Source organism: Carica papaya, chromosome 3, assembly GCF_054855325.1.
Source record: "Carica papaya isolate Zhongbai chromosome 3, ASM5485532v1, whole genome shotgun sequence".
NCBI classification, from domain to species: Eukaryota; Viridiplantae; Streptophyta; class Magnoliopsida; order Brassicales; family Caricaceae; genus Carica; species Carica papaya.
Window position 1 is genome coordinate 2,332,092 of NC_142311.1, and position 14,567 is coordinate 2,346,658.

Consider the following 14,567-nt stretch of genomic DNA (forward strand, 5'->3'; position numbering starts at 1 on the left):
AGTTTAAATTTTTGCTATAATGAAAACTATATAAATAAATATTAATATAAACTAATTAATTTTGGTTTAGATTTTTTATTTTAATTTTGGATCTTCCTTAACATAAAAAATATAATCAATTTGTGTTTAAAAATATTAATACAATTAATTAATTAAAAACTATTTAATCAATTTCGGCTCTTCCCAACACTTGCGTTTCGCAGAGATTGAGGCAAGTCTGTAACTGATGACTGTGGAAGCCAACACGACGGAGCAAACCCTAGCCGAGACGACGCCGGAGGACGTCGAGGCCTTGCTTGAGGTATGAGCTCCTTGTTTTGTCACCCCTTTCTTCTTCTCGCTTCGTTTCCTCTCCGAACATTTTCTCTAATTACACCCGACCTGGTTTTTGTTATGCTCGGTGTTTTTTTTCTACAGATTATTTCATTTATTCATTCTTAACGCAATTAAGTGGCTGTAGGAGTACAAATTTGAGCTCTGAATTCATAATATGCACTACTTAGGTTTTATATTTTCTTCAGTTTTGTTCCTGCTTGGTTCGCATAAGTAGCCATAAATGTAACTCTAACTCTCATATGTTCCACCAAAGTCGTTTTGGTTTCTTAGTTCCCTGCTAATTAGTCTCAGAGGTTTATTATATATTTTCTTTCTTCAGTTGTTTGCAGCCTTGATCAGTTTCCTTCTCGGTAAGGGGCCTTATTCCCAAGAAAATCAGGAAGTAAAATAAATGATAAAGAGTTGAATAACTACTGAGGTTTCTATGCAAGTATTTGATTTATATTTAATAATTAAAAGTTTTAATATTCTCATTGCTAACGTTAGATCATCATCCCTATTAAATTTCTTGTTTTTCCTCATCGCTAGGAACTATAGATGTTAGTTTTATCTTTTATTGACTTATTAATTTCTAGATTGTAAATTAATATATCCTTTTTCGGTAAGAGTTGTATTCCCTGAGTACTTATTTGGTATTCATTTGGTTCTTGCCTCATATGCTCGACAGGCTGCTAGATATAATGACCTTGATGATGTCATAAGCTTAGCCTCTGCCGGTGTCTCTCTCGATTCTAAAGATTCAGAAGGCCGAACAGGTTATTGGTAGTGTTTATGGCATCGCCAATTATTATATCTATTTTTCAGTTGGTGATCATGAACCCATGATCGAAAGTTAGCTTTCCCTGACAGCTTGCTATCTTACGGGTTCTCATTGCATTATTCTCTGTGCTTACCCATGGTTATGACACTCCCAAATAGTTTGGAATTAACACTTAAAACTGAGATTTATGATCTTATCCTAATTTAATTAAAAATAGCTTCCTTATGAGCCTCATGGTTTCAATCCTTTGTTTTCCAAATCGAACTGAAAATTCAAAGCCATTAAATATTTCAAATGGTGTGCAACCAATTGCAATAACATGCTAATGAGCTAACTCATTCTAGCAACTCCTTCTAGATTAGCAGCTCCATTTTGATTTTTTTATTTTCAGTTGCGTGCGTGATTTGAGAAGACAATTAAATGATTATTGCTAGAAATTGATATAATTCCATGTTTTTTGGAACTGTAATTCAGGGCCCTCAAGTTTAAACTTTAATGTTTATGAAATTCAAATGAAGCTTCATCATATAATTGTCACTTCTGCCTGTAGTTACTGAAAACATTCTGTTGGACAATATTTTTAATGCAGCACTTCACATGGCTGCAGCTAATGGACACCTTACCATTGTGGAGTACCTCATCAGTAAATCAGTGGTGAGAAAACCACTTGAATTGCTTTTTTTTTTAAATGCTGCAAACATTTGAGTATATGGAGTCTTCAATTAATTGATGCGTGATTGCTAATGCACTGATCTGTTCAATATCTGAAACTTGCCTGCATGTTCTTTTACATTCTCAGTCCACCAGATTCAGTTTGTTGCGTCTGCTTCAAGTATTGTACTGTGGAGAATAGTTCTTATAAGGTAGCCAATTGATGGAGAGCTTCCTTGCCATGTCTCGATCCCAACACTGGATTCTATTTTGCAGCCTTGATTCTCTTTCTGTGGCAGCCCACTATTTCAATAAAGGAAGTCTTACTTGATAAGTTAACTGGTGAGGTGGAGTAAGATCCTATGGCCCAGGCCCATTTTTGACAATTAGGCGACTGATATTTTTGTAGTTTATCTTTGAAATTTTTCGTGCAACTTTTAGTAGGGTGTATAGCTAATAGCATAATACCCGGCCATTCTTTCAATGGAGGAATTTCGGGTGCTCAGTAAGTAACTATCGTAGAATCAATTCTAATACCATGCGAGACTGACCCTTCCATTCCATTTTGAAGTATACTGTAGTGATATTACTGTAGTTCATTTGGGAACATTTAGCATATATTTCTTTATTATAGGTATGTTCAGCCTAATGAATTAATTCCCTTACCCCATTTAAAGAACTTTCTAGCATATTTCCAGTGTACTTGGATAAAATTTTCCTTCTTTCAGAATCTCGAAATATAATTAAACATCCTTTCTCTATTTTACAAATTTCTTATTCACTATGAGAATAAAATTCAAATTATGGTCAGCTTGTTATCCTCCCGGGTACTCGCTTTCTCTTATCTAGGTATATTGGCACTTTTAGGATTACCAGACATCCAGGAGTGGATATTCTGAGGGACCTCAGTCATCAACAGCCACACACCTAAACCAACATATTCTCTCATTTGTCGCAAATTAGATCACTGTATGAATCACCAAACAGTCTCATGTTCCTCTCCTAACACCCATTGATACTGACCCATGACAGAAGTCCTAACCATTGCCTGGCACTCTCGGTTGCTAAAGTCCTCCCTGTGCTTTGAATTTCATGGTAATAGTTGCTCCTTGTTGTGATGGTCTCGTGATTCTTTTTGTTGTTATAGCAGTCAATTGGGTTCATAGATCTTTATTAAGTCTTCAGTTAGTAAAGTCAATCCCTTGAACAAATCATCCTTCTCTATACTCATCTGCAAGTGCTTTAATTGCCCAATTGCGTTTCTCCTGCCAAATAATATTCTTTCGTTTTAAATGAACAATAGTGAATTTTAATTATGGCACTTCTGGCTATTTTATTATTCAATAAAAATTGGTCGTGGCCTGGTCCCAAGAGCAAATTTAAAAAAAAAAAACAAAACTTTGTAGCATAGGCTCCAAAATCATCTTGCGAGCAAAGCTCAAGCAAACCTCGTGAATTAGTGAGCTTATCTTGAGCAATCAACCACACGGCAGAACTGTACTGCCTTTTCTCATCTTTTTTTGTTCTTTAGTGATATAGGTTGTTAGTGGTATCCAAATTTTCAAGAAAGGAATCTTCTAGATAACTGTGATTTGAGACCTGCAAAGTGCATCTGACCCGCTTGGACTTGGATTGTTCAAGTTGAAATTATATATGAATGTATACATTGATGATCCGGTGTCTTGTGCTAGACTGAGTTGATTGACTTAATTAAGTCATGGGTAACAGTTGTAATAAGGATTTATTAATTTCTAATTTTTCTAAATTTTCTTATTTCCTTATTTCATGAAATATCTTTGTGTTTTCCTTTCTGTTTTTCTATCAACATTGTTAGCAAGTTGTTGCCAAATTTCGGTGGAATTGAGTAGGAAAGGGTGTGAATCCAATTGAGGAAGTAAGCATTGTAATATTGAAAATCCCATTGAAACAGCAATGTACCTCTTCTCTTTCCATCTTCCTTATTCTTTCTTCTTCCTAAATTCTAGTTCTGATCCCATCTTTTCCTATTGCTGCAATTATTTCCTTTATTTCTTCACAAATCAGGACAGGTTCCTGAGACATGATTACTCCCGTGATAGGAGAGCATCAACCCCAATTTGAGGTGTTCAATCTGGTTTCCTTGGTAGCTTCGTAATACTAGTGGAAGAAATATCATTGTGTTTTTTGGTTAAACTTCTCCGAGATTCCATGATTAATAGTGAATGCTGGAAAAAGAATGGAAGATAAAATTTTGTGAAGGCCATTTGACAGAAAATTTTATCCTTTCCCACCACTTTTAGTCCTGGAAAGCCTATGGTTGGCGTCCACAACTGCCCTTGTTTAGTTATTATATACAGTTCTATACAACTCCGCATCAAATCTTGAACTATTTTTTCTTTATCTTTTTTTCTATATTTCTAAAAACGGGATTGAAGTCAACACTTTTGTTTAATACTCACACAGTCTGCATCCCTGATTATTAGTTACATGATTTCTACGAGGAAACTTTTTCAGTTTGTGGAGCTTTTATCTTTGCAGGATATAAATGCTGCTAATGAGGAGAAGAATACACCTCTTCACTGGGCTTGCTTAAATGGTCATATTGAGGTATAACCATAGTACACATTAACACCATCATCATTGTTATTATCATTTTTAAACAACTTAAGAGATATATGGTGGTGGGCTTTGCAGGTGGTTAAGAGATTGATTCTGGCAGGAGCAAATGTAAGCATGTTGAACAGGTTTGCTATTGCCAACCAAAAACTTCTGTTGCAATATTTTTCCTAATCTGGGATCGTGGTCGTAAATTCTCTTTTTTCTTTCGTCCTAAATAACCAATTCCACTCCTGTGGTTGGTTCAGCCATGATCGAACTCCGATTGATGAAGCTGTCAGCAGAGGAAGGATGGACATAATTGATGCAATGAATGCAGCAGTAGCAGAAGTGGAGCTTAGTGGTGTAGCAGTTTCCTGATAATGATAAGCTCAAATGAAGGTTGTCTTTTTGTCTTTTTTGATGAAAGAAGGTCGTTTTTTTAAGCATGTATCCATTTTCTCATATATATTTGTAAGATTGCCGGATATATTCTTTTGGTTGCTTTTACAGTGCATGATATCTTTTAATATATATATATATATATATATATATATAGTGGAGAAATTTTGATTAGCTTCAAATGATCTATTGGTTTTTTTTGTCAGTTACAAGGTTGCATTTGATTCAATTTTTAGTTTAAAAAAATTCTTAGATCGATTTCGTTATGCATAATTTGAATATAATTTAAGGTATTTAAGTTGTTTGCGCTCTCACTTAAAACTCTTTGATATCGGGAATTCAACTTTCATCTTGAAAATTATGATTCAGATTCTCAACTAAGATCTAATTGCATAATGGTAATATAACCTGTAGCATATGAGTTATTACCATTCTATGAATTTCTTGATATTGAGAATTCAAGTCTCACCTTAAAAATTATGCACGCTGAAGATTGGTGGAATGAAGCTTTTTTTAAGTCCTCAAAAAATTTGTTTAATAAGTTTTTATTTTATTTTCATATTTGAAAGAGCTCATTTTAGAAATGAAAATTGAAATTAAAAAAAATATTGTTCTTAATATTTTATAGGAAATCATTTTCTAACACATGCATATTAGAATACATTTCATGATATAATCAAATATAAAACAATTTTTTTTTAAAGTAAATAGTTATATAAACTTTATGATATAAATATTCAAATAGATTTAAGAAACAAAAACCCTCGAGGAAACAGAATCTTTTCATTTGTATTGAGAAGTGTCTTATCCTGTTATGAAGAGTCACCTTTGCCTATGCCCGGCACGAGCCGACTAAAAGGCAATTAGATTCTGTTCTTTACCATACAACTTTCTTTTTATAGCTTTTCTGTAGCAATAATTGGAAGTAATAATGAAGATGATATTTTCTTGTTTCTTTGAAAAAAAAAAAAAAAATTAAAAAATTACATTAAAATTTTAACTTTTTATGGTTACCCACTTAAAATAATATAATCATTTTAAAATATTTTTTAGATACACTAATAAATTAAATTTTTGTATTTATTGAATTAAACATTACTTAATCCAATCACTATTATTTCACAAAATCTAAATGTTACTTTAAAAAGTAAACTCGAAAGGATGGGTGCAAGTAATTTTCAACACATCATTTTTCATGTATCTCCCTCTTTGGGTTATTTTGAATAGTTGGAGAAAGAAAATTAAATTGAAGGTTCCACGTGAACCCACTAATTTTTTTGGGTACATAAAACATACATTATATAATTAAGAGAAGAGATTCCTTTATACACCATCATGAAATATTAAATGTAAGTGCACACACACACACATATATATATATATACATATATGTTTATTCTTATTTCACATGCCATACCACTTTAGAATAAATGGTTACCTTCTTAATTATGCCGGCATCGTAGCATCCTATAAGAAAACCTTTATATATATATATATATATATATGTAAGTGTTATTTTAATATATCAATCATTATTTTTGGCTAAATAATCAATATTTTAAATGCATAGATACATATATATATATATATATATACCAACGGTGCTATGTTTTTCCTGTAAAAAGATTAAAATATAATTTCTATACATCATATTTTCTAAGGGCAGAGACGAATTAACTAGAAAGAATATATATAAACCTTTATCGCGTACTTCGAAATTATAATTGAAGTATAGAAATAAAAATTAGAGCCAATCTGCTTTCACTGAAATTCATTCTCAGCACACCCCCATAGATATTTCCGGATATATGCATACGCACGTCTCTGTAAATGACTTCTCTAATTGATATACATACACACATATATGTATCTGTAATGGAAATTACACATACGATAACATCAAACACACAACCAGCAGACTTCAACCCAACAGTTATCTCGATTCTAATCCACAATACATATATGTGGTCATGCATATATATATATACATACATATCTACGTATCTCATTACACTACTAACTTGTGAAAAATATATATATATATATATAGTTAGCCACTGATACCGTGAGCATTTGTCAAAATAATTATGGAAAAAATCACAAAATTTTCCATCATATATGTGCTTTTACCCCACCACAACACTCAAACTGACAACCCAAACAACATATATACATGCACATATATTTCTATACATCCGTGCCAAAGTATAGCAGCAGCATACAACACAAACACACACCATTAAAACCCTAAAATATGCATGCATGCGTCCAATTTATTTGTTCTTTGATGACATGATATCCCAACAAAAGCATAGGTATATATACAAATATATGTAATATGAATATTACGTATATATAGAGAGCTATAAGTCAGGGATATAATGAATTCAATCAGATTTCCAACCAACCTGTGGACTCCACATCACACCATATTTAGCACCCACCAATTTCAAATCACATGAAATGCCCTACATCATATCATCATGCAATATTTTCCCATAAACTTCATCACAAACAGTACCTATGGGAGAAACTAAGACATGTATAATTGCTTTAAAACATCCAGATCAAGAAGGATGGCAACATGCATATATATCTATATGTGTATCTTGCATTGATGTGAATATATACGCACACATTATCAATGAAAAAGTCATGCAGCATTCTGCCACAAACTTTGGAAGAATTTTCAGTCAACAGTAGCTACAGCAAACACAGATGAAGACATGCTTTTTGCCTATCTCCAAACGAAGACTACCAATATAAACATACTATTATATATATGTACGTGCAAATATGCCATGCATATATGTATGTAGAGGTATATCTGATCTTCATAAACCATCATAAGCATAGCATGGTACTTTTAAGATGGTTCCCTCGTCAATGTCTAAAAGCAAAGAGACATAGACAGGTCAATATATTCTAATCAGCCCTGTTCCTTTCAACAATGCACCGTCGTATTCCACTATACAAACATAAACGTGTATGCACAATTACAAACTCCACAAAAACACAGATGTAAGATGATTCTGGTCATGCATACCTTTTTCAAGACTGTAGAATTCTATACCTGAATCCAATAAACAAGCAACAAGAAGTCTGAATCCAACAAGGGCGAATCTCGGACGATCTTAAAAACGTGAAAACAACAAGATTTTAGTTTAGAAGAGTGTAGGCTAAGTAGTATCCCATACGAAATAATTTCTTTAAGATGAGAGATTATATTTTGCATTGAATTCCTCTAACAAGTCTTAAGTCTCAAAGACTAAATCGTGCAACAATTACATAATGCCATCGAAGTCCTTAAAATACTCTATAATTGGATTTAGCCAATTTAACTAACCACCTTTCGGCAAGTTCTCTTTCAATATCTAAAGTACTAACTAGTTAAAAGAGAAAATTCTGAAGTACCTTCACTTAAAACCGATGTATAACATAAAATGCATTGGGACATCCAACAGCTTCTGGTGATCTGGGACCTTCAATTAAGATCTTGTAAATTACTAAACACTATAAGTGAATCCAATGGTGTAGTAATACCACATATCAATTGTGTAAAGGCATCATATATTGTTCATCAAAAATGAGATATAATGAACACATCTATACTTCAAGAAATGCGCCTAGAAAAGATCTCCCGAAAATCTTTTATCAAACACAAAGATCCCTCAAATAGTTCTGGTACCACAGCTAGGAGGCATACAAAGGATGAAAAATGTGAGGCTATGAACAAATGAATGAAAGAAAAAAATCAAACTCATGCACAGATTAAATTTCTATCTAATATAATCATAACAAGTAAGGAGAAAAACATGGACCTCAGTATAAGGTATCAAGCCAGTTGATATAATGAGCATTAAACTGAAAATATTAAACACTAAATAAGCCAACCATATAGTTAAAAAAATGCAAAAAGCGTCTAAATTTCCTGTCTTAGCCTCCATCTACCTTAATGGAAAATGGAGAAAATTTTAATCTATTCAAACCTAATAAGATAAACATGAAATGTTAGTTGAAAGTGAGGGGGAAAGTAAAGGAAAAAGGGAACGAAAAGTAAGTTTGCAGACCCAGAAACACCAATTAAATCCTTTTTCTCAAGCACCCTATCAATCATGCATGACAAGTCAATACCCGGTCACACAGAAAATACCAACAAGACAAAGAAAATTCTATATTTGAAGAATTGATTTAGAAAATTAAAATAAAAGAAAAAGGTATGGCTGTGATTATGATGTATAATAGATAAGAGATGTCTAATAAACTAAAGAAACATAAAAAACCACTAGAAATGGGACAGTCCTTGTTCACAAATATGGGTGCAGCATCCCGAAAAAGGTAGCCACCATACAAGTAATATAGAAAACATTGTAAGATGATGCAATCCACATGATAAATCTATGAATTCATATAATATACAAACAGATATCTTAAAGGGACAATAAGCAGTCACAGGGCCGAAAGGAAAAGCACCAAATCATTAAAAACTTGCATCACCATATTATATTCACATTTGTCAACATTCGCACGCAAGATTATCATATCCCAGGAGGGTAAGTCTTTTAAATCTGCCAGTTATAACCAAGAAAACGATCATTAGACGCCAAACAAGAATCCCCGACAGCAATTATCCTTGTAAGCTAAAAAGACACAAACAAGAAGACGACAACAGCACAAGACCCACAAACAGATACAATATTGTCCAGATATCATGTACGTTGAATAGTTCTCAATTACTTGCAAAATATAAAATTGGGGAAACATGAGTAAATGGCATCCAATAAGAATAATGCAAACAACATTGTTTAGCAAGTCGATTATAAATCAGACAAGGGACAAATGGGTACAGAACTAAGGCGTAATAGTGCCTAAGGTGCTAAATTATCAAGAAAATTAAGAGCCATAAAGTACAAAATACAGAAAAAAAAAATTGTGCAGTTCATACTCACGATTCACTATGGAAAAAGTACAAAAAAACTACAGTCTCCGTTTCTCAAACCCGAGTCTCTACATACCTAAATTCAACAAAATATTTTAAAATAGCTCTGCTAAGAATAGAAGAAAGATATGTAGAGACGTGCTGAGTGAATAATCTTATCCATTCATGATGCAATTTACCATCATAGACTGAAATGTAGAATAAAATAAAGGTCTGATCTTTACCGGTCTTTAACACCGAAATTATGATAGAGAAACATTTTTTAGACTGACTTATGAGAAGAAAGTACATGATAACAAACGTTTTTTCATGAATGCATGCAATCGCAAGCTTGTCAAAATATCATAGCAGTAAAGTGGGCCGACAAGGACATTCATGTAATATATATATATATCCTATTTCTTCTTAAACAATAAATGACAGTGACCCAACAGCTACCTTCCATGCTAAAGTCTAAAGCAACACTATAATGATGAAATCTGCATTTACTTCTGGTTCTTGATGAACCAAACAAACCACAGCAGTGACTGATTACTCAGGCAAAGGTTATGTTAGATCCCAACCACGAAAATTTAATGGCAAGGAATAATACAGATGAGGGGAAATACAGCACATTCAAGAACCTTACATATAGGGAAATATCTTAAGAAATAAACCACTTTGTCCAACACGAGTTAAAATAGTGTTTTTTACAAGCAAGACAATACGCCATCACAAGGAAAAGGCAACAAGGTCCTTACCAAAATGTCTTATCATATGATGAAAATATCACTTTACACTGTAGATTTCACCTTTGTCAAACAAGAATCAAATTGAACAAAGGGAATTACAAAAGGGAAATAGTAAACACTTAACACCAAGAGCTAGTTGTTTGATTTGAAGGAAAGGCAACAACTTTAAGATAAACTAAAGACTTAACAAAGGAGTTTCTAATTACCATAAGATAAATTAAAGACTTTCAAGAAATTATCATAGAATAATCTCTCTCTAACACAGGATGATGATTCACATTTATTTTTCTATATCTTGTGATTTGGTACAACACATGATATCATCCTAACGACAGGTGAAAATGTAGCTTCTTTCTGGGAATATGATGTTGATGATCCTTCCAGGCAAATGACAAAAGATCTATCAAGCATGATATGGGTTAAGAAGAAAACAAATACCCAGAAGCTGAAAAATCTAATAGATAATTTAAAGGCATATATATGTTAAAAAAGGGGTCTAAATAAGAGATCAATTTACCAAAAACTCTATCCATAATTAGCAGGCTGGAGATGAACTAGACCAAGAAGTGAAAATCCAATCCATCCCAGAGACTTCACTGGCTTTTAATCAAAAGACTTTCCTTTTCATGGTGTTCATTCAGTTAATTGGATTACCATAACCTGAGCCACCAAGCAATCCTCCCCCCGAGGCAGCATAGAGATCGGATGGGTCGAGCATGGGCGACGAAGATGAAGCCCCATTTCTTCCACCACCACCAGTACTCCCACCCCCGCCTCCACCACCTAAATGCAATTCGGAGAGGTTAGGAAAAGTTTCTGACCTGGGTTCAACCCCTTGATCATATAGGAAACCTTTAAAGACATGGCCACCAATCTTTACAACCGCCTGGTATGCATACTCGTCTTCTCCATCCTCCAAAGCAGTAACTCTCACGCACTTGAAAACCGCCGGTACACGTACTTGTCCAGGCAAACCTTCTCTGAAACTTGCATCTGTCACAAACAAAAGAGAAACCCTACTCAAATTCAACCCTAAACGGACGAAACCCATGTGTTTTATCCGCTGCCGTCATGTTTTCATACGTACATACCTTGGTGACTGGAGCTGGTGTCGAAGCTTCGTGGTGGAGTGGTGTTGGAAGTGGAAGTATGAGATGTTGTGGTGGTTTGTGAGTTTATAAGTCGGGGTTTTTTAGCACCAGAGGTAGAGGCCGAAGACCCGGCTGCTGCACCGGTCGCAGACGCCATAAGCTGGCGCTCCCTTCGTCTCGCCGCCGGCACCCACGTGCTCTTCACATGCGTCGCACAATCGAAACCACGGCTCTTGCAGCACGTCCTGCACCTCCTGTGGCTGCAATCTTTCTTCGCCTGGTTACCGCAGTCCTGGCAGGTTGTTCCGGAACTCGAACCCGACCCACCCCCACTACCAATCCCACCGCTGTTACTATTCCCCCCACCACCACCACCACCGCAACCTGTTATCAGATTCATCGAAGCGTTGTTGCCGTGATCGAGAATTGCCGTTGGTTTTTTAAGGTACTGAGAGTTTTGATTCTGCCATAGCTGAATTCCACCGAGCTTGTTACGACCGTTGCTTAAAAAATCTGCGTCTTCCATATTCTGGGGAGGAGCCAAACACGGTGCTGCAGTGAGAAGCGGTATGACACCCACGCCGACTCCGACTCCAAGTGCCGTAGCCGCAGCGGCGCCATTGGGTCCATTGATTGGATCAGAAGCTGAACCCATGATTTGTTCATGATGCTGATGATGGTGGTGGTGGTGGTGGTGGTTGAAGGAGGAAGCTGGGGCCACCACGAAAACATCTCGGAGACCCACCATGCCCATCTCGTGTGGGAGACCGTAATTGATAGGGCGTGAAGAAGAAGAAGCCCAAGGTCCGGCAGCCGCAGCGGATGGGCCAGTAGCAGAGCCGGCTGCGGCAGCGGAGGTGGGTCCGGCATTGAAGCCGAGAGAAAGGTCGTCGGGGACTGCGGCGCGGATTGCGGATGAAGTCGAGGTTGCCCAATCAGCAAAGGCTCCGGAATCTGAAGGCAGATGCCTCCTTGTAGTAGCCACAACTGCAGATGTTATAATCGTCTTCCTTGATCAAATACCAAATTTCGGGTAGCTGCTGCTGATGTTGCGGCGGTGCAGCTTCCCTTAATCACACAGAAATACAATAAGGTTAGGGGCACATATATGTGTACGAAAAAATAAAGTGACCTTAATATCCAAAGGGTTTTCTGTATTATGTCTCAGTGGGGTTTCTGATATTGTAGCAGAGAAGGAGAAAGAAGGAAGGAAAAAGAGCAAGAGAAGGTTTCTTCGTTTTGGCGGGCTTTGTTATTAGTTGCAGAGAAGAGCAGCAGCGGAAGAGATCTCTGAAATCTGGTGGTGGGTTATGAATTACTACTACTGGTACTGTCACTTTGACTTTTTCTCTGATGAAGGAAAAAGGTAGAGGATGATTGAGACTGAGAAGTGAGAAGGAGAAATGAATGAGTTAATTTCTGAAAGAGCGCTCTGCTTCTCTCTGCTCCTGTAGCTGTTGTTGATGATGATTATACAGAGGAAGAAAATAAAATAAAAACAAAAAGCTTTTAACTAACAACTCTTCTTCTTCTTCTTCCTCTTTTCTCTCTTTCTCTCTCTCTATCTCTCTCTCTCTCTCTCTCTCTCAAAATCTATCTTGGGTCTGTGTATTATCTTCTGTTGTTGTTATCTGTTCTGCCAACCACCTTTCTCTCTCTTCATCATCATCACCATCATCGTTTTCTTCTTCTTTCTTCTTTCTTCTTCTTGTTCTTCTTCTTCTTCCTCTTCCTTTTATGTGTCACTCTTTTCTGTCTAAACAGTAAACACCCACTTAATCACTCAGCTCTTTTCGTGTTTCTCTCTCTAAATTCTTTTACACATGATGATATATAATATACAATACAGTAGCTGCTTACTCCTAGAAAGCGAAAACTGAGGTGGGTTCCTCTCTACCTCTCACTGTCTCTCTCTCCAATAATCGCACTAACTATAATAGCAGAGATGCATAGAAAGAGAAAGAGATTAAAAAAAATGGAGAGGGAAAAGCAGAGTATAAAGACTTTTGTTCTCTTGTTCTTGTAGTTTTATGGCTTGTTTCAGGTCACATGACATCCTCTCATTTTCTTTTTTTTTTTCCATTTTTTCTTTTAAATATAGGAACTAATTTTCTTTATAATTATTAATTATTTCTAAAAAAATATATAGAAATATTAACATTTCTACTCATAAAATTAATTATTAATTAATCAAGACTAATCATTTAAAATATTTATATATTATTTTAAAATGTAAAATTAAATATATCTATATATTTTATTTTAATTAAAATAAAACATAAATGAAACTACTCGATATAATTAATGAAAAATTAGGAATAAATTAGTTCTGGCGCGTGTTCTGAAGCGACAACAGTAGCGCGTGCCTGTGTTCCCACGCTGCGCATCCATCTTCGATCCCCATGTACTGGAGCGTGTAAGAAACGCCCTTGACTCGCACATTTAATATTTATTTCTGTTTTTGTAACATTTAAAAATATGGAGTTTTTATTATTATTATTATTATTTTAATTTCATTTTAGGGTTTAGAGGTTGCGGTGGTACAATGTCTTTAGATTGCATTTGTCAGTGAAAATACGAATAATATTTTATAAAAATTTTATTATTTATAAAGGTAGTAATCAAACTAATTTCAATTAACTAATAATTACGTAATAAATTAATTTTAATTTATTTAAAAATATAAATACTTGAAAGTTTGATCTAGATCTTTGTTGTAATTATTTTTAAATTTTAATACTTTTAAATCATAAAATCAAAATAATACATAGTTTTTATGTTAAAAAATATATTTATTCATTTAAAAACCACATAGTAAGCATATAAACTATATTGCATTTTAATATTAATTCCCCACAAAATAATTCATATTTGTGAATTAGTTTTTTCTTAAGCCATAAACGTAATGTAACACCAAAGTTCGGAATTTAAGATCGAGATAATTAAAATTATATTAGTAATAAAATTAGAAAATTTATATTTTAATTTATACTAAAAAAAATTAAAAGTCATGGTCAAACTATAAATAAAAAATGACCTTTTCGAAAAAAAAAATCAAAAAATTGGAGCAAAAGTGAAAAAAT

At 34.5% G+C, this 14,567-nt stretch overlaps 2 protein-coding genes across 4 annotated transcripts; one reads left to right on the plus strand and one right to left on the minus strand.

Annotated features, from left to right (window-relative positions):
* The first annotated feature begins 142 nt into the window (after nt 1-142).
* Nucleotides 143-4,853, plus strand: LOC110822104 (ankyrin repeat family protein). The gene is made up of 6 exons (XM_022052114.2): nt 143-301; nt 1,004-1,091; nt 1,686-1,750; nt 4,265-4,333; nt 4,421-4,470; nt 4,591-4,853. Exons 1-6 carry the CDS (start codon nt 227-229, stop codon nt 4,700-4,702), a joined length of 459 nt encoding a protein of 152 aa, XP_021907806.1. The 5' UTR covers nt 143-226; the 3' UTR covers nt 4,703-4,853.
* A 4,020-nt stretch (nt 4,854-8,873) lies between these two features.
* Nucleotides 8,874-13,461, minus strand: LRP1 (Lateral root primordium (LRP) protein-like protein). 3 transcript variants are annotated; one of them, XR_015817568.1, is made up of 3 exons: nt 11,485-13,461; nt 10,911-11,386; nt 8,874-9,291 (listed from the first exon to the last, which is right to left on the minus strand). XR_015817568.1 is itself a non-coding variant. In XM_088215036.1 (2 exons), the coding sequence occupies exons 1-2, from the start codon at nt 12,236-12,238 to the stop codon at nt 11,031-11,033; spliced, it is 1,110 nt and encodes a 369-aa protein (XP_088071162.1). In that variant the 5' UTR covers nt 12,239-13,461; the 3' UTR covers nt 10,399-11,030. The 3 variants fall into 3 exon arrangements, 1 of the variants encoding a protein (XP_088071162.1); XR_015817567.1 differs by lacking the exon at nt 8,874-9,291 and adding an exon at nt 10,399-10,793; XM_088215036.1 differs by lacking the exon at nt 8,874-9,291 and having other exon boundaries at nt 10,399-11,386.
* Between the last annotated feature and the right edge of the window lie 1,106 nt (nt 13,462-14,567).

Excerpts from the sequence above, each read along its gene's own strand:
- LOC110822104 (XM_022052114.2), top strand. The coding sequence starts at position 227 with ATGACTGTGGAAGCCAACACGACGGAGCAAACCCTAGCCGAGACGACG. Across the intron at positions 1,751-4,264 it reads ACCTCATCAGTAAATCAGTG|GATATAAATGCTGCTAATGA; the intron begins GTGAGAAAACCA and ends TTATCTTTGCAG. Across the intron at positions 4,471-4,590 it reads AATGTAAGCATGTTGAACAG|CCATGATCGAACTCCGATTG; the intron begins GTTTGCTATTGC and ends TGGTTGGTTCAG.
- LRP1 (XM_088215036.1), bottom strand. The coding sequence starts at position 12,238 with ATGGGCATGGTGGGTCTCCGAGATGTTTTCGTGGTGGCCCCAGCTTCC. Across the intron at positions 11,387-11,484 it reads CACCAGCTCCAGTCACCAAG|ATGCAAGTTTCAGAGAAGGT; the intron begins GTATGTACGTAT and ends TGTTTGTGACAG.